Source organism: Epinephelus lanceolatus, chromosome 15 (genome assembly GCF_041903045.1).
Source record: "Epinephelus lanceolatus isolate andai-2023 chromosome 15, ASM4190304v1, whole genome shotgun sequence".
In the NCBI taxonomy this organism is placed as follows: Eukaryota; Metazoa; Chordata; class Actinopteri; order Perciformes; family Serranidae; genus Epinephelus; species Epinephelus lanceolatus.
In genome coordinates, this window is record NC_135748.1 from 19,833,583 (window position 1) to 19,854,171 (window position 20,589).

The following is a 20,589-nucleotide window of genomic DNA, read 5'->3' on the forward strand; positions in this document are numbered from 1 at the left end:
ATAGCCAGCCCAGTAATAACAGACAGACACTAATTACTTAGTGTGAATATAGTGCAGTCATCTGAAAAGAATACATCTGTAAAGCAGGGAAGTAAGTCAGATTCAACTTTAAATGTTTGCTTTCTGTACACACAACAGGGGAAGGGATTTTTTTGGATTGTGTTTTATTTTTTTTTTAATTAAATTAATACTCTGTCAGTTGGAGTTTGGTGAATCACATTGGGGCCGCCTGACAGTGTATTCCCGGGCTGCTATTTGTTGCCAGTCCGCCCCTGCTGTGTTGTTTGTTTTCTACATAGTGGGCGTTCTCAGTGGGGAAGAATATCACTTCCAGCTCACAATTCAGTTAAGCAAGTAATACAAGCAATGCAATTACTTCAGGACACCATGAGTCTACGAAGGAGATGCTGGTTCGTGTGAGCTCAAATATTTATTTATTTTTTTTTTCAATTGTAAGACTCACTGCCTATGCAACGAGGCAAAATAGCACCGCTGGGGGGGCGTGAAGGCAGCACACGAGACAGTGAGCTGGAGGAAGACGCCCAGGCAAGGCAAGTAGAGTTTGGAAATGTCAAATCTTCGGTGGGTATTAGAGTTTACAGCGCGCCTCGCACAGCCAATCAGTTGGCTGGAGTCAGCTCAGCCTCTGCCGGAGTTGTTTTGGAGCCCGAGCTCAGTGTGACACTGTGCGTAAAATCTACCTGTCAGACGCAGCGGCGGTGCCATGGCAGGCAGAGCTGAGCGAGCAAAGTCCATCCTCACACACACGGAATAAGTTCCTGTTAAACGGATGTCATAATGTTGCGCTACGATGGCAGTTTCTCCCAAAACTGATGATGTGAAGTAGAAAAGTGGGTCCGTCCGTCTCCATCGACTCAGTTGCGCCGAGGAACGATGCTGAGCAAAGCTGCGGGAGGATTTTCCACTACAGGTAAGATGGTTTTCGGATGTTTAGCCACTGGTATGCAAAAAATATGGCAGATATGAGATCTGACCATAATATAAAAGGAGCAAAGAGTAAAGAAACATGAGGATTTCTCTCATGTGCAGCTACTTAAAAATTGTAAAGTATTGCAATTTTGAGAGGTAAAATAAAAAGGTGTGATGTCATTGAAATAATGAAAATCTGTGGGGGGGTTTTGTGTGAGAGAAAGAGAGTGACATACATATGAATAAATTGTTGTAAAATGACAAACCAGATAGAGACAGAGAAGGCAGGAGGGTATGTGCTCATGGTCATTAATAATTGTGCAGTCTAAGCACACACTCACATGTGCTAAGTGCACATCTTTCATGGTGGGAGATGAATTATTTGTGGATGTGGGATGTGGTTTTTGTTGTCTAATGTAGTGTGTAATGGAATTCCCTGTTATCTGGAGAGAGGCTCAGCTTCAGAAGCATGTGAGAATGGAGACCGCAGGACACAGTGTTGAAGATACAGAGCCACGATTCTTGGATGTGTGGGCTCAGATCCAGCCACTGGCCCACATTATTCATGCTCCTGCACGGCGAACAGCTCTGTAACCTACTGTGATTGGTTGAGTTTTTGTTCTCTGGGGGTCACAGGGGCCAAAGGTCTGCTCCTGCAGATCTACATGTCCTCTCTGCGGGTTGGGATGTGCAGAAAATATATGCAAACAAATTCAAGACCCTGCAATAAATCTCAGCTTTGCGAGGGTTCCTACTCCACAGTTTTTGTTGAGACTGTGTAAGAGGCGTTGGCACAAGTCTTGAGGCTATAGGTTCTAATGTCGTTGCGCTAGATGGCATTTCATTTTTGGGTGCTGGTGTTATTTTGCTCAGGCCAAGTTGTGTGTGTCCAGTTCTGTGCAACTCAATCGCCTCCCGAGCCTCATAAATCAAACCCTGTCATACCTCTTTTTCTGTAATGTGTGGAAAATCTCTACATTTTCTTGTGTATTCCCACCCTGTGGCTCATTTCTCACTAAAAGCGCTTTCGACAAAAAAACGTGAAATGACTCTGACTTGATTTGCTATTTCCTACTAATTCCAAAATATGATGCAGTTGCCTCTGCCGCCTATATCTTATTTCATCGTAACACGTAGGATGAGAGATTAATTTGATGGATAAGGTCTTTGTTGGCCAAAAGGGACTCACTATTGGTGCTGGATTTGCTTATTTAAATCTGGATATGCTCAGAACACACAGTCTTATTGCCGGACGTGTTGCCTTAGTGACGGCCTCTCTTGACAGTGTTTCCGTGTTGTTTTTTTACATAAATCACTAATTTTTTTCAGCTGATCTTCCACTCATTTGAGAACGTTCAGGAGGACTCAGAGAGGCCAGTTTACAGACAGTCTGAGTAATCTGTATACAGTGCAAAACAAAGCAGCACTTTCCCTGGCTTTGACTATAGGTAGTCGTGACATGCGGAAGATATTTTTCCGGACATGTTTGTATGAATCTGAGGGTGTGAGATGCAACAGTTTAACATACAGCAGATGGTGATTTTATGGCCCCGACTAGTGGGAGCTTATGAGAGGAATGCTGATTGCCAAGCAAGATGAAATATTTCCTGCACTGAAATTCATGTCCTAGATTATTACATTACTCAAAACCCAATGTTAGGTCTGACTGGATAGCTATTGGATAGATTAAAGATCCACTGTGTAGGATTTATGGGGTTATATCAGCAGAAATGGAGTATAATATAATAAGTATGTTTTCCTTAGTGTATAATCACCTGAAAATAAGAATCGTTGTGTTCTCGTTACCTTAGAATGAGCTATTTATATCTACATAAGGAGCAGATCCTTGTCTACGAAGTTTGCCATGTTGCACTGTCATGTTTCTACAGTAGCCCAGAACAGACAAACCAAACACTGGCTCTAGATAAAGCCATTCCCATTGTCATATTTTCATGTCGGCTACTATAATTAGCAGCTCCTCTGTGACACGAGTATCAGAAAAACATGATTCGGCTCTTGGTAAAAAGGTGAGCACCAGGTCTGCTTGCTTTGGAGAGGACCTCTGCTGATTCCTCTGAACAAAGAGTACTAAAGCAGTGATTCCTAACTGGTGGGGCGCATGTCCATTCTCAAACGCTTAATGTATGAATCTGTGAGGACCTTTAAGTAATGACTAAGGAGAAATCTGGACTAGTTGGGAACCATTGCATTAAAGGAATTCAGACTGAGGGACGTTGAAGCTGGTTGCAATCTACCCAATGAGTTCATTGAAATGCTTGCCATGTATTGCTTTTAAACTTTATTAATCCCATTTCATTGTATCTGTACTTATTCCAGCTACCAGACTGCCAAATTTTTTTTGGACTCCATCCTCTGATCCACTTGACGTTTGAAACTGCCATAATGGAGAGCCTCAGCGAGCTCCAGAACCCGCTGCTAGACAAAACCAGCAGACACATGGTGCACAACGATTACCAGGGTTATCAGTGTGACTACTCGAGCCAGCCTTACCAGGACAGCCTCATTGGCTACTACTACACTGGGACTAATGGCGGGCATAAGACTCAACAGTTCCTGGACGCCACATCCCTGCATCTGGCTGTCGAGGCCTTCTACGGGCCCAACTTTATCCTGTACAAGGACGACGTGAGCCTTCACAGCAAGGACTCCAAGAGCGAGAGCTTTGAGACCACTTTCACAGAGAGTAAGGACGCTGTGGTGGATGGAGTTTCCGCAGAAACCCCTCTGGACAACACGCAAGGAGAGAAGGATCCGAAGATCCAGACGGTGTCATACGAGGTGGAGGATGAGCAGGGTCCTGAGTATGAGGTCAGAGGTCACACAGAAATGAATTCTGAATGTGTTTTCTGCGTGTGTGGGAGTTTGCGGTGCTTTAATGGTGTATTGTTTGGAGATGTAGGTACGTGGTATACTTAGTCTCTACAACAGTATACCTACTCCTGCTACAAGCTATATGGGAATACTTACTGTAACTCCACTGCTTACAGTAATGTGACGCAAGTAAGAGCCATTTGGCAGTGTTTGACAGAGTTATTAGAATACAGAGTGGCTATATGCATTTAAAGGCGATACGAGACTTACTCGTAACTCTCAGGGCAATCTTTCAGCAGAAAGTGAGTCATGGCGTGTACAGTGATGCTTATTATTTCATTTACCATTCTAATAGACTGCCAGTGTGATTCACGCTCATTTCTCTTCTCTAAATGGTCAATTTACTGGAGTCTTTCAAATCTAGTGCAGGGTAATTGTACGCCTTTTTTTTTTATAATTACATTCTAAGAAAATGACACATCTGCGTTTATCTATCCAGGCTATTGTTCTTTTAGGACTATAACTACAATCTCCAAAGAAAAGCGTGACAGCAAAAGAGCAAAGTCTTTTCAGAAGTGGTGAAAATCTAATTTCATCCAGGGACACTTTTGAAGTACCCAGGGCTCTGAGCTGGCAGAGGAAGAAGTATAGCACCCTAACTGGGCTGATGATCGCACCAGCTCTTGTCACTCGGAGGCCTGGCAGATAGATAGAGACATGGCAGCGACTGCCATTAATGCCATAAGTAATGCCGTGCTGCAAGGGTATTAAGCGGGACTCCGCTGATGCATGGCCGTCGGAGCAGGTGAGCCCGGAGCTAAAGTTATTCCATGTCAATTCCAAAGAGCAAATGAATCTGATGAACAGTGCTCAGATGAAAGTTGGGTTTCCAGCTGGAATATGAGACTTTTTGCACAGCACCTGCGTTTCTTTACTTTCCCTTCCTGTGTGCATGTATGTGTGCGTGCGCCTCGTGCTAAGATTCATGTTTTTTTTTAACATAAAAACACACACAAACAGCACTAGAAGACACATAGAAGTCAAATCCAACAATTAGAGGACTGTCACAGCTATGGAGTCTAAAAATAAAGGGAAAGAGCAGCGCAGGCTTCATACATATGCTAAAATTCCAGAATAGAGTCTGTGGCGGTTTCTCATCATAATACAACCATATTTTGTCAACAGATGTGTTTTGTATACTCTTACTGCATGGATGGATTACTGAACGCGCCTAGTGGGCACAGGCCTAGGGACCCAAAGTGTCAGAGGGCCCCCTGGCCTTCACCTGCAAGATGTAGCTCAAATTTACATGTGCCAACCAAGAGACTCAAAATGACCACAAAGAGACAAAAAACAACAAAATGACACATTACCTCAAACAGACAGAAAACAACCACAAGGAGACACAAAATGACCACTAACAGACACAAAACGACCACGAGGAGACACGAACTGACCCCAAAAGAGACACAAAACAACCATGAGGAGACACGAAACCACCACAAGAAGACACAAAATGACCACGACACAAAACCACAAGGGGCCAAGAAACAACCACAAGGAGACACATAATGACTACAAACAGACACAAAACAACCACGAGGAGACACGAACTGACCCCGAAGAGACACAAAACAACCACAAGGAGACACAAAATGACCACAAACAGACAGAAAACAACCACAAGGAGACACAAAATGACCACTAACAGACACAAAACGACCACGAGGAGACACGAACTGACCCCAAAAGAGACACAAAACAACCACGAGGAGACATGAAATGACCATGAGGGGACTCAAAATGACCGACAGAAAATGAAAACAAAGAGACACAAACCCACAAAAAGATCCATAACGACTACAGAGAGATGCAAAACCACCACGACGTCTGTGTGTGTTTGCTCCTATAAAAGGAGAGGTGGTGTGGCCCTTTGCAAATCTGAGGGGCCCATTGTCTCATAATCTGCCCATGCCTTACTGCAACCCATATCATCACCATTTCCTTGGTTCCCTGTTCCTTTTTTAGACCCAGCAACAGAAAAAACACAGCAGTGTAACTTTGCAATTGTAATTCAGCAGCTAGTTTTTGTCAGCAGATGTTTGACATCTGTGTGATGGAGTAAAAAATAAATTGCAGGTAACAAAGTAACAAAAGCGTGTGGGTGATGCCACTGTGACTGCCACCACATACAGGTTGTAGGGGTCTGTGTGTGTCCTGCTGTTGAGTCAACTGTCCCCTCCAGACTCTAACGAGGCCTCCGAGAGTACTGTGACAGGGTTGTTAAAGGCACTATGCCTCTGCGGAGCCCCATCAGTTATACTGGCAACAGACCAGACTGGGAGTCGGCCGGAGTCGGTGTCAGGCAGGCTGTCACTACAACTGAATGCACCAGTCACTCAGAACTGTTATCAGGTCTTGCTACAAAGATAAAAAGGAGATTACTGCTGTTTGTACCTACCGATTTATTCATGTGATGTCAGATTATGTGGTTATGACCAGCTGCTGTTTTGATGGATCACACACGGCTGTCCAGGTGGACACTGTTCATAAAGCAGATAACAGGGAGCTTCATAATCTTCCCTTGGCAAAGGTAGCCATGTGGAAACTGTTTGGATAGTGTAGCACTGCTATCCTCCACCTCCATCTCACATCTAAATAAGGTTTCTACACAGGAATGCTCCTTAAAAATGCACATTAGATCCCGTGGTTTGGATTAAAAGCTGTGCACAATATGCTTAGAAATATAGTGCACAAGTATGGTTCCTGTCTTCCTCGCCCGCCTCCCTGACTGTTCTTTAATTACCTCTAAAATGGTTGTTTCAGTTCCTGCCTTACATATTGATTTTTATTTTGCTCCTTCCTCTCCCCCGCTTTGATTGATACCTGCAGGCAAATGAAACCTGCTCCTTATGGAGGCTATTTATTTCGACAAACATCTACTCTGTCTCTGGGACAGCTGAGGGAAGTACGGCAGCGTCCTCTTAAAGGTCAGCCATGCAGTCACATTGCCAACCTCGCTGCAGGCGCGATGTGCCAGTGTAGTCTGAGTGGCATTCGAATCTATCATTCATTACCCCGCTCAGCTCCAGTAGCCCCGAGTTTGAGTATCGAAGCACAGTATTGGGAGCCTGTTGAACACTGTGTGCGTTGAGGAGAGACAGTGGGGGTCTCTCGCGCTGTAGAAGCAATTTAGCACATAAACGACACTGTCTTCTTGCCGTTTCCCCTGTCACCTCGCAATGATGGAACAATCCGTTAATCCCGTGTTATCTGTCAGGCTGCTCATGGGTGTTGACAGAGGCACCAAATCCTTTCTGGCTGGCTGAACACATCCTGTCCTGGGTGGTGGAGGAACATGTGCAGATACACTGGCATGAAGGGTGGGGGTACGAGTTGTCAAGCTGCACTGCTTTGAAGATGTCCAAAGTACACCTGACTGTCCACACATGTCAACCTTACCTCAACTCCCAGTTGCCTGGGAGCCTAAGCCTCACAAATTGTGCTTAGTCGTACAAGTGGTCAAGTAGTCATGTTAAAAAAAAAAAAAAAGTATCATCCTCTCCTTTTTCTGACATTTAATCATTTCTCATCAACCCGCTGTCTTCCAGAGTGACAGCTCCAGTGACAGTGAGAGCGAGGACAACTTCATCGTGCTGCCCCCTCGGGATTATCTGGGCCTAGCCATCTTCTCCATGCTCTGCTGCTTCTGGCCCTTGGGCATCGTTGCCTTTTACTACTCTCACAAGGTAAAGGCCCAGAGACCCCAAGCCTGTCATTAACTCTGATTAGACTGCATTCTATTTAAGGTCAGCGAGCACAAGCACTCAGACAAGTACTACCGCAGCCCATTTTCCAGCTTGCAACCCTCCTTGCAGTTGTTTCAGATGATTGACTACGTAAATTCAGCAGGTTCGGCTCACTTGTCAGTCCTCTGTATTCACTTTGGGAAACCATTAACATTGAGGTTGTGGTCTGCAGTATGTGCTGTGTGAGCAGCACACTGCATTATTTAAGTTATTGCATTCATAGCTGAGACTGGAGTCTAATGTCGGTTTCTTTCTGGTCGGAAAAGATTAGGCTCACGTCCTGCAGTCTTAATGGTTTTTCAACATCTTCCACAATAATTACAGAGACAATCATACCGGAGCAGCAAATAATGTATCAGAATAATAACTAAAGGCCAGGCTCATTTTTTGATAGGAAACCAAAACACCCAAACAACACATTTGTCACTGTCAGAGGGATAATGACCTAATTGCCATGGAAACTAATGGCTCCCCGAGAGCATTTCTTGTTTTCTCTCTTTTAACTGTGGCTTAACACCTACTCATACACTCGGTGCTGATGAGTAACACACCGGCTCATTTCACTCTCTGCTTTGTTTTGTCAGACAGGCAAGGCCATCTCTAAGGGAGACTTCTCCAGAGCGGGGATGAGCTCCAGAAGAGCCCTATTCCTGGCCGCTCTCTCCATCACCATTGGAACAGGGATGTATGTGGGGGTGGTTGTGGCCCTCATAGCCTACCTGTCCAAGCCCGGACATGTATAGCACTGGGACCTGTTTGCTTGGGGGGAAGATGGAGAGAAAAAGGAGGCGAGACTGAAAGAAGGGAAAAGACGAGACCTCTCCTGGAGGCGTGTGCTCATGCTGCTGCTTGGCTGTCTGTGAAAAGAAGAAGCTGTATGAAGAGAAAAGACTAAACCAGAAATTGAGTGAGAACAAGGAAAGAACAAGATGTGTGGATGGAGTATTACTTGGACTGCATATTGATCTTTATTTTTTGGGATGCAACACTCCCACCAAGGTACTCCACCACCACAGTGAGATAAAAAGACAGCGCTGAGAGTGAATTCTCTTCCACAAAGACTGCTGTACTATTATGTTAGAAAAAAAACTGAGCTCATATCAGAAGGGAACTACCTACATTTTACCACATTAGTCATTTAAAGCTATTTTATTTTACCTTTATAGTAGGTGTAGGCTATTCTCTGCCAGTACTATTGCAGATTATGTATAGACCACTTTGTAAATGAATTTCTTGGAAAAAATAGTCAGCCAGTGGGCTCTTATGTGATTGTTTATTCAAGGAATATACCGCAAATTGATCCAGTCGGTAAACAGAGAGAAGTGGACCCATAATAGAAGGAGAACAAAGGTGATCCTCACAGTGTACACAAAGTTTCTGAGCAGTGGTCAAGAGGGTTATTTGTGTTTATTGTGTACTGTAAATTTAGTCAATAAATACATTTGGCATGAATAATGAAACATCCTCTTATTCATTGTCTCTTTGAGAGGAGTGTGTTAAGAACAGTGACTCCCAACTAGGGGTGCTTTTACCCCCAGGGCATACTTCTGCAGTTGCCAGGAATTTAATTTGATTTTTCAAAAGCATCCATATATTTGTGTTAATTAGGAAAATAAACAGCAAAACATTATTATAAAGTGATGTGATGCTGACTTGATGTGTGATGTGATGCTGACTTGATGCTCACTAATGAGCTGCCCATCAACTGCATATTGTAAAACATTTGCTGCAACTCATTAGCAAGGGAGAAGACAAACTTCTGAACTAATGTAGCCTACTGGTAAAATAGTTTGCTAAAAGTAAGGAGAAAAAAAACTAGGTAAACATTTGAAAGAGCTGGCTAAAAGTAAGTAATGAAATAGGCATATTTGCTAAAAGTAGTAAACACTTAAATCGATTGACACTTAAAATAAAAAGTAAGTAAGGGAAAAAATAGTTGGCTAAAAGTAATGGATAAACAGTTAAAATTGTTAGCTAAAAGAAATAAAAAAAACAGATGACTTGCCTAAATGTAATAGTTGAAATTGTTAGCTAAAAGTAAGGAATCAAATAGCTACAAGTAGCCTAGTGGATGAACAGTTGAATTAGTAAACTAAAGTAAGGCATGAAATAGGCGAGTTAATAAATAGTTGAAATTGTTAGCTGAAAGGTAATGGATAAACAGCTTGCTAAAAATAATTAAAACAGTTAAAGTTAGCTAAGATAATTGCTAAACAGTTGAAATAGTTAGCTAAAAGTGAGAAAGGAAATAGGCCAGTTGCCGAGTAGTAGCCTATAATTGAAACTGTTAGCTGAAAAGTAGCTAGTGGATAAACTGTTGAAATGGTTAGCTAAAAGTAAGGAATGAAATAGGCTAGTTTTCTTAGAAGTAGCTAGTAGTACACCGTTAGAATTAGCTAAAAATAATGGCTAAAGAGTTGAAGATGCAAAAAGTAAGGGATAAAATAGTTAGCTAAGTAATGGATAGACAATTGAAATAGTTAGCTAAAAGTAAGGAATGAAATAATTGAACACTTAGCTGAAAAGTACTCTGAATGCTAATGCTACTTAATGTTAACAAAAAGTAATGGATAAACAGTTGAAGTAATAAGCTAAAAGAAATGAATAAAAGTTGACAGCTGAAAAGTGATGTGTAAACAGTTGAAATGGTAAACTAATGGATCAGGTTGAACTGTCTGCCACAAGAAAGTTTCTGCAAAGATCTCAAACTTGAGCATGTCAATATAGGCCTACAGTAATTTAACTGTATGAAACAATGTGGTACCAACATCCACTTTGTGTTGTTAATAGTAAGTTTGAAACATGATGGGTCGATGAAGGGTAATTGAGTACAACTTAAAGGGCTGTCAGAGTGCATCAGACAACAAAGGTTGGGAACCAGTAAACAAGACATGGATTGTGTGGTTAGAGAAGCCTGTCAGAGCGTCATCGACCGCAGAGTGTTATATTGACTGTTTGCTTTTGCTGGCACAAGCCTCTGCTGTAACTGGCATCGCCGTTCACCGTCTTTTGGCATCACTCAGTGTCTAGCCTTGAGGTGACTTTACCTGCCAGAGTGCTTGTGAGTGTCAGGAACAATGGCTGCTCTCTAAAGTCTGGATGTCAGAACAAATTGCGAGCAGCACTTTATTCCCCTCTGGGACTTGGAAGGACCATCATGCACCCCCCGTTCTCTTGCCCCACCGGCCATCCAATCAGAACATTGGCCTCCAGAGCCCTGGTATCCTAAACCGCTCAGTGCAGACAGCGTTGCCTACATACTGGGCTCAAACAGCACAGGAGAAAATATTCACTCCACCTATACCTTATCATTCACTGCACCAGGAAAAATGGAGCAGATGGCAAGGTAAGCAGGTTTTACAGGAAAGCTTGCACAGCCTGACCTCTTATATTTGTCTGCTTCCTCTTTTGCAGCTTCTCTTCAAGCGACTTTCTAATGCATGAAATGTGCCTCGATGGGGGAGACGGGGGCGAAAGTGCTGCTACCATCAATGGGAGCTGTATGGGGTGCTGAAGTGGGCTCACTCTGTGTGCAAGTGCAGTGTTGCATGTGTTTTCTCTCCCTCAATAGATAGGGAGCTTCACCCACGCCTGCTCGCTCCCTCACAGCACCCATAGCTTGCTCAGACCACCAGAAGCAAACTGATTTTATTAGTCATCCACCCCCACATGAATAAAAACTTTCCAAGAGGCAGCTGCAGGTTGAGCTAAACTTCTGCAAATATTTCATTACGTGAAAGACTTTTAGTGTGGGCAACACAGGTCTTTGTTAGGATTATTAGACCGTGCTGGCGTGTCTAAATATAATCCTTGCATCTAAATTTAACCAAAAGTCTTTTTTGTCGAGTCTCACAAAGTTGTACCCCGACTCGTCACATCTAAATGACAAGAAAGTAAGAAAATGAATGGGTCTTGCACAAAGAACTAAAGTGAGAAACAAATTTCTAGAGGAAAACAATGATGAATGGGCGGAAACAAACTGGTAAGAAACCGAGAGGGAGTGGGAAGACAAAAAGACATTAGAGCTGAGTGCTACATTAATAAGGAGCATGATGCTCTTGACTGTTCATGCGACTGAAAGCCATTTTCGGATTCTTATCGTTGCTTTGATGAAATACCTGTCACCACTCTGCTTGTGGACAATAGACGCGCAAACAATATCTCCGGTTTGTGCCGTGCCTCTGCGTAAGAGGATTTATTTGAAGTGGCTGCAGCAATTACTGTAAAAAAAAATGTAGATATTGTATCTGTTCATTTTACTGACATATTGTCGGAAAAAAAATCCTGGTAAACTATCAAAGATTCCCTCTGTGAAAAGGATAGAAAAATCAAGTGTGATACTCTAAAATAAGAATCAGCAGACACACTTTCAACTCACCACCCGAAACCACAGTGGGAGGATGTGAATGAGGAGTATGGAAACTGTGCCCCGAATTTTCAAGCTGTTGGGGAAATAGTGGTTTTGTTGTAAAAAAGGAAAACCTCATGGCTCTGTATTGTTTGACTGATCTTAAATCAGAACCACATAGCTCATTTGGTAGATTACAGACACTTGCATGCTGTTTGAAGTTCATCCAGAGATCATTTTCCATGCAGGCAGATACATTTAATGTATATTTGATTATTCAAGGGACACTTTCTGGGTCAACACCAATGACGTCTCTGGCATGGGATGGGACTGAACTCACGTGGCGCCCTCTGAGATTTCAACGGTTTACATGCAGATATGAATAGCAATTAGGGTGTAATTGTGCTAAGTCAGCATTTCAGCACACCGGGAGTTTCAGACGCTAGTATTGTAACATATCTGGAGCCAAATCCACAAGCTTTTCACTGCAGTCAGAGTGTTGATTTTATTTTACACACACATATTGATTTAATGAACTTGTGACCCTCCTATCACCCGCGAGGCATGAACAGAAAATAGATGGAATTCACAGTGGTAACAGAAGGGCTTATAACTTTTCTTCCTTGAACTGACACTGAAGAAAAATACAGTACAGGCCAAAAGTTTGGACACACCTTCTCATTCAATGCGTTTTCTTTATTTTCATGACTTATTTACATTGTAGATTCTTACTGAAGGCATCAAAACTATGAATGAACACATGTGGAGTTATGTACTTAACAAAAAAAGGTGAAATAACTGAAAACATGTTTTATATTCTAGTTTCTTCAAAATAGCCACCCTTTGCTCTGATTACTGCTTTGCACACTCTTGGCATTCTCTCCATGAGCTTCAAGAGGTAGTCACCTGAAATGGTTTTCCAACAGTCTTGAAGGAGTTCCCAGAGGTGTTTAGCACTTGTTGGCCCCTTTGCCTTCACTCTGCAGTCCAGCTCACCCCAAACCATCTCGATTGGGTTCAGGTCCGGTGACTGTGGAGGCCAGGTCATCTGCCGCAGCACTCCATCACTCTCCTTCTTGGTCAAATAGCCCTTACACAGCCTGGAGGTGTGTTTGGGGTCATTGTCCTGTTGAAAAATAAATGATCGTCCAACTAAACGCAAACTGGATGGGATGGCATGTCGCTGCAGGATGCTGTGGTAGCCATGCTGGTTCAGTGTGCCTTCAATTTTGAATAAATCCCCAACAGTGTCACCAGCAAAACACCCCCACACCATCACACCTCCTCCTCCATGCTTCACAGTGGGAACCAGGCATGTGGAATCCATCCGTTCACCTTTTCTGCGTCTCACAAAGACACGGCGGTTGGAACCAAAGATCTCAAATTTGGACTCATCAGACCAAAGCACAGATTTCCACTGGTCTAATGTCCATTCCTTGTGTTTCTTGGCCCAAACAAATCTCTTCTGCTTGTTGCCTCTCCTTAGCAGTGGTTTCCTAGCAGCTATTTGACCATGAAGGCCTGATTCACGCAGTCTCCTCTTAACAGTTGTTCTAGAGATGGGTCTGCTGCTAGAACTCTGTGTGGCATTCATCTGGTCTCTGATCTGAGCTGCTGTTAACTTGCGATTTCTGAGGCTGGTGACTCGGATGAACTTATCCTCAGAAGCAGAGGTGACTCTTGGTCTTCCTTTCCTGGGTCGGTCCTCATGTGTGCCAGTTTCGTTGTAGCGCTTGATGGTTTTTGCGACTCCACTTGGGGACACATTTAAAGTTTTTGCAATTTTCCAGACTGACTGACCTTCATTTCTTAAAGTAATGATGGCCACTCGTTTTTCTTTAGTTAGCTGATTGGTTCTTGCCATAATATGAATTTTAACAGTTGTCCAATAGGGCTGTCGGCTGTGTATTAACCTGACTTCTGCACAACACAACTGATGGTCCCAACCCCATTGATAAAGCAAGAAATTCCACTAATTAACCCTGATAAGGCACACCTGTGAAGTGGAAACCATTTCAGGTGACTACCTCTTGAAGCTCATGGAGAGAATGCCAAGAGTGTGCAAAGCAGTAATCAGAGCAAAGGGTGGCTATTTTGAAGGAACTAGAATATAAAACATGTTTTCAGTTATTTCACCTTTTTTTGTTAAGTACATAACTCCACATGTGTTCATTCATAGTTTTGATGCCTTCAGTGAGAATCTACAATGTAAATAGTCATGAAAATAAAGAAAACGCATTGAATGAGAAGGTGTGTCCAAACTTTTGGCCTGTACTGTATGTATGCCTTTGAAGGTATGATGAATGTACAACCTCCAAGATGATTTACATCTGTGACCGAACAATCAATGTATGCATGCCTACTGTTAAATGGAAAAATGCTTGCATAAAGTAAGGAATTCTTTACGGCAGAGCAACATTACAATCCAGTCGCCAGCATAAAGGCTAGTTTGTATGTTTCTGCAAACCACGACTATGTGGCATTTCTTCTCCATTATGTAGCAGATACGTTGAAACTTTTCTGTAACACTGCTGTGGTTAACGTGGTTATTATTTAGGCACAAACACCACTTGTGCCGCATAACTTAAGGCCTAAAGGAACAAAACTTACTATTGCAACGATTAATTGTGATCTAGTTTGTGCCATGAGTGGAGAGGGGAATGGTAGTGATGGGCAATGCAGTTCTTTAGATGTTACTGAATCACTTGAATCAGTTCATTAAAAAGATTCGTTAAAAAGATTTGTCAACCGAATCGTTCAGTGCTTGGTGGGAGGAGCCCTGACTGTGTACTGTGTAGTCCGATTCACTGAACTGATACATGGCTTAGCTGCTGCTGCGTCTGCCCTGCACTGGTGAGTCTCATTACTGGCCAGCCTAATGTTTTAAGTTTGTTTATCTGGAAACTAAATCTATTAAAACAATGGGGAGGTGTGTGTGATTGTGTTCATGTTGCTTGACTCCTGGCTACAATAGCTGTTAGCCTGGAGAAAAAGTCCTTATGAAAGTGTATCGCTGAGAAGAAATGATTCGAATCACTCAGGGATCAGGGTTACGTCGTTCACCGAGCGATTCGTCACGCGGAAGGCAGTCCATCCCTGCACCCTGGCTGCCCCGCGACTCGCGAGTGATTCATCGTTCACACAGACCGAATCGGCAGTTCCACTCCCGGCCTGCATGCTTGCTGCTGAGCTCAACTGAACTGAGAAATGAACAAATCAGCTCTGGAAGTGATTCAGTTCAGTATGTTCACTCAACAGATTCATTCTTTTGAACGATTCATTCGCAAACGACACAACACCAGGGAATGGGGATGGCATACCAGAGATTATGAGTGTGAATTGAATGAGTGAAGACAGATTTGAGGAGAGCCTTTGACTAGCATCCAAAGAGTTACCACATTATTCAGCATTGAGTGATCCAGGGTCAGACATCAGATGAGCAAAAAAGAAAAATAATCAACAAAAAAAAAAAAGAATCAAACCTGCTCTTGATGATTTTCCTCACTGGAGTACAACTCAGCAGTTTCCAGCTCCTGAATCCTCCGCTCCACTACAACAGCAATTACAATCCAACAATCAACAATCCTTCACAGTCACACTGTCATTCTCCAAGTTCCTCTAAGAAGGGAGAACTCACCTCTAGGAGCTTGTAATGATCAATCAAAGGGAGATTGACTTGTGTGCCGAAAATGCTTTTGTGTGGCTCAAAAACTCCTCTGCTCATGCCACTCTCCTCCACACTGGCTTTGTCTCCCTCACACATGTCACAGGTGTATGCAGTCAGCAATCATTGTCTGCTGCTCTGTTTTAACCACACCCCACCTTTACCGTCACACCCACTCCTCTGCTGTCACACCCACTCACCAAATCCTCCTCAACACAGAGAAAAATGTGCAGCCTGCTGTTTTTCAGGTAGTCTGCTACACTTGGTTATGGTTGGAAAAGATCATACTTTGGCTTGAATACTTGGTGGCGCAATCATGGCTGGAAATGCTGCCGATGTCCCGCTAAAAAACACTGCTTTTGTTGTGTGGTGGCCTGCAGCTTGGCGGCCATCTTGCCTAAGTGTCACTTGCCACTGGAAATGTCACCAATGTTTGGCTAAAAAACAACCGGTTTTGTTATTTGTTGGTCTCAAACAGTCATCCGCAGCTTGACAGCTGTCTTGCCTATCGTCATTAGGCTATCTTGCAAAAACAGCACTGATATTTTGTGCCACTAATGTCTCTCTAAGAAGTAACCGGTTTTGTTGTTTGGAGGTCTTGTACAGTGTGTCAGGTGTCATGCTATCCACCATCCCCTCAACCTCCAGATGATATTAACAACGTTGATTTGATACCTATAAAATGTAACATATCCGTGGTTTGCAGACATAACATATAATAGCAACATTTTCCTCTGGCGACTGGGCTGAACATGAAAGAGTTTGGGGTTTTTAGGTCCCCATCCCTCTACTGCAAGGGCCCCTTTATATTTGAAATACATTTTAGCAACTTATTAATGCCAGCTATTGTTAATTTGCATTCCCCTGACAATAATCTAAAATTATTCAGTCTAATTATTATTAGTTTAATTTCATATACTTGTACTTTATCATGACTACTTCCATTTTATGCAGCTTTATACCTCTACTTCACTTACACAGTGATAATCTGCAGTGATTTGACATTTCCCACCTTTTGAGCCCCTCACCTCTTCAATCTATGAGTTGTTAGCAGTGTCACTAACAAAAACTATTTCAGATGGTTTCATTTAAATAGTATTTGTGGTCCAAAATACAAAAACAAAACAAGAATACAGATGTGTAGAACTTTGTTCTTTTAGTCTTTCCTCTCCTAATAATCTGATGTCCTCTCAGATTAGGTAGCTCCGCCTCAGCAGGCTATAACAATAAAATGCTACTGATGGGTCAATGCATTTATATATATTATATATATAACCATCTAATAATGTAATTTGTAATCATGTATCCGTAAGGGGGGCATTTTTATACTGAATGAATGCTAATTACTTTTGATATTTTGAGTGTCCTGTGTTAGGGGGATATATTGATTGGAATGGAATATAATACAACACTTGTGTTTTCTTCAGTGTATAAACCTGAAAATAAGAATTACTGTTTTTGTTATCTTAGAACAGGGGTCAGCAATATTTTAGGCCAAAAAATGTCTAAAATAATCTGCCTGGAACCACAAAACATATTTGAGCCTTATAATGAAGGTAACAGTAAGTCTAAATTTGCCCATTAACATTACTAGTAGGTCTAAATGAGCCTTTATTAATATGGTGGCTACTCTGCAGTGGGCTATTTATGATTGTTTGGTATTTTAACTTTGCAGGGTTGGCAGTAAGCAAACAAATATGTCCTTATAACTATTCTCTATTGTCCTCCATGATATTTTTTTTCAATCTGGAATCCATAGTGATCTTAGCGAGGGATATTTAAGACAAGCCAACGCTTTTGAGGTTCAGCAAAATTCAAAGGAAAAGGCGATAGGCTGTGTGACGCACATTTAGTTGATAAAATGTAAAAACTTCTTTTTTATTCAGTGAATGGACAACACATTTTTACAGTGGAAAATGTAAGAATCTCTCAAGGCCTACAACAGTGAAAAATGAAAATGAAAATGTTAAAAAAATAGCTCTTATTAATTTCTATGTAATTTTTTGCCAAAGAGACAAGGAACCATTTGAGAGGGGGGAAAGAGCTGCATGTGGCTCCAGAGCCACAGGTTGTCTACCCCTGCCTCAGGATGAGCCATTTATATCTATACTGGAAGCAGTTCCTCATCTATGAAGTCCACCATGTTTCTACAGTAGCCCAGAATGGACAAGAATGGGTCATTTGCATTTTCATGTCAGCCACCAAAGTTAGCAGCCCTGCATGAGCAGCGTCAGAAAAACACTGACTTAAAATGTAAAATGAAGCTTCTGTGTTCAGTGTTCTCAGCGGTTTAAATCAGTGGGTTGTGTAATTTGGAGACACAGAGATCTCTGCAGATAATTCGGCTCCTGATAAAAAAAAAAAATTCCTGAACAAAGAACACTGAAGGAATCCTGAGTGGGAGTTCACACTTGGCACATGGAGGAAGTTTCAGCTGTTCTCAATCTGCAACCCTCACTGCTAGATGCCACTAAGTCCTACACACTGTTCCTTTATGTAGGCTACTTTAAGTAGGGTTTTGAATTCAGTACTTTTACTTGTAATAGATTACTTTTCACATTGTTTCAATCGCTCTTTTAATGCTTAGCTTTAGCCTGACAGATATGTATTCCCAACAGGTTTCTCCGTAGCACTTTTCAGTGTGCATGAGGAAATGAAGACATCCCCACAGTAACTCTGATGTCAGCATCCATTTCTGTAAAACCATCTCTCTCTCTTTCTACCCCCACTTTAATATCAGAGTTAAGCTCATCTTTGAAGCATTTCACACATACATGCTTATCTGCCCTCACACCTTTGTCGCACAGCAACATGCCTCTCACTGTGGCGCCGGCATTTGTCAGGACTCTGGACTGATAAGGACCTCACAGCCTCATATTCTGGCTTCGCTTATCACTCTTGAGCAACAAGGGAGCACCCGTCTAGCTGTTCATGTTTCTCTCTTCTCTTGATAAGTGTAGACTGGACCTCTTTGTTTTGCTCTCAGCGTTCCTCAAAACCGCCATCTTGTGCCAGCAGAGGCATCTAATGCAGCTCTGAGATAAGACTCAGGGAGATGTGATGGTTTTTAATTGCAATCTGAGTACCTGACACTTCAAGGGGAAGGGTGATGTCAGTCTCTGAGGCATGAGATAAGGAGTAGGGGGGAAAAAATGAAGGCTGTTGAGATAATATTAAAATAAACAGGGAGTAGCACACTTTACGTCCACTGGTGTTGGCATCCAACACTGTCCACAGATGGTCCTGCTGAAACTAGCGAGCAGTGAAGGCTGGAGGGCAGCTGCGGTGGACAGCCGCTGGTGTTGTGCCACACATCATAAATCTTTCCGGGACAAGCAGTCAAGACCAACTTCAAGAGATAACCGATATCCATCACTAGACCAGGCGGCAGCGGCACAGAAGAGACTTGGTCTATAAAGCTGAGCGGAGATAGTAAAGGTTATCCAGGGACACAGAACTCCCACCAGCCTACTGTAATCCCTTTAACCCTGTAATCCGGATGCATAAAGAGCTTTCAGATTCATTCATTTTGGGAGGGAATGAAAGAAAATGCATATGTTTTTTAAGGGATTGGCTCGGTCAGCTTTGTTCGTCCAAAATGAAGACAAGTGATTTGATTCTACAGCTGTAATGATAAAAGAAAATGCCAACAGTTCAGCAGGTGAAATCAAATGCTGTTTACTTTATGTTATGCAATTCCCCTGTCTCTCCTCCTGCTGTACTCAGACTTTAATCTATCATAATGAAAGCACTGAGTAGTACTCAATAAGCCACAGACACCAACAGCAGACTTCAATCAGCTGCTATAATCAAAAGGATTGTGAGGCTAAATTAGCATTATCGTTACACAAATAAAGCACTAATGTCCCAAACAAACTCTGAATACTGATTTGAGCCAGTTTGAAGTACTGAGATGATGACTCAGTGAAGGGTAAAAGAGAGCTGGCTGTGTCTGATCAAACCCTTTGGATGGCTCTGGAGGGAAAAAAAATGAACCTTGGAGATGAAATCAGCCCCCAGCCAGGACAGATCATTTAGCCGCAGTATCAGTCCCGTCTCCATTAACCTACAGCAGACAGCCTCATCACTGAGAGCATCAGAGGAGTGACAAGAGATGGGAATATTGATCACGGTATCAGATCATGTCTGCTCAAAAGATTGTGATACAACCCCCTTTTATCCCAGCTTGACAGATATGAATCAACGTCAAGATGCACATGATGTCGGGTTTTTCATATTTTGACTGTACTATAAAAAAAATGTGATTGTGAACTTGTAATTAAATTCACATGTAATTTACAGAAGTCTGATTTTGAATAAAGCTCAAGACTGCCCCCATGTGGATAAAATTTTGCACTACACTCAGGCAGTAAGATGAAGCACCGAATGCCAGTTTCAATATATGCTCATTTTTGGAAAATTATTTTGGGGTTGCCCAAAGCTTACCTAGAGCCTGCACCCCATTTATGAAAGGAGAAGTCCTTACCGCAGCTGTCAAGGTTCAATTCTGATCTGCAGCTCTTTGCTGCATGTCTCCCCTCTTTCCTGTCTCTCTTAACTGCCCTATCAACTAAGGACAAGAAAGCAAATAAATAAATAAATAAATAAATCTCTAGATTATCTGCATAAAAAGACATGAAGACAAACAATGTGCTGACAGAATTAACATAATGAATCAAGCACTTGCAAATGCATGTACGCATGTAGGCTATGCATAAATGTATATAATGTGTATGTGAATATTTATGTATCTAAATATATGGACTGTTTGTACATGCACACATACATATATGCATTTTTTCACACACCACAGGCTGTGTCAATGGTTCTCAACCAGGGCCCCGGCCCAAAAGCTCCACAAGGGAGTTCTATGGGTCCCTGGAAAAATGGGGTATAGTTTATTTTCACTATTTATTCTATTCACTAGAGCCCAGTGTGAGTAAGAATCATATGAGTGACTTTTCTGGTCACTGGCCTCTGGACCCTGTGGCTGGATCAGTTGGGAA

General features: G+C 42.4%; 1 protein-coding gene across 1 annotated transcript; it reads left to right on the plus strand.

Moving 5' to 3' along the window:
* Window positions 1-686: 686 nt before the first annotated feature.
* LOC117266775 (synapse differentiation-inducing gene protein 1-like) lies at window positions 687-9,023 on the plus strand. Its single transcript, XM_033642121.2, has 4 exons — window positions 687-931; window positions 3,268-3,759; window positions 7,374-7,511; window positions 8,156-9,023. The coding sequence occupies exons 2-4, from the start codon at window positions 3,334-3,336 to the stop codon at window positions 8,312-8,314; spliced, it is 723 nt and encodes a 240-aa protein (XP_033498012.1). The 5' UTR covers window positions 687-931; window positions 3,268-3,333; the 3' UTR covers window positions 8,315-9,023.
* The last annotated feature ends 11,566 nt before the right edge of the window (window positions 9,024-20,589 follow it).

Bases quoted from the DNA above. Each gene is read 5' to 3' on its own strand.
- LOC117266775 (XM_033642121.2), top strand. From the start codon at position 3,334: ATGGAGAGCCTCAGCGAGCTCCAGAACCCGCTGCTAGACAAAACCAGC. The intron at 3,760-7,373 runs GTCAGAGGTCAC...GCTGTCTTCCAG, and splicing joins AGCAGGGTCCTGAGTATGAG to AGTGACAGCTCCAGTGACAG. The intron at 7,512-8,155 runs GTAAAGGCCCAG...TTGTTTTGTCAG, and splicing joins CCTTTTACTACTCTCACAAG to ACAGGCAAGGCCATCTCTAA.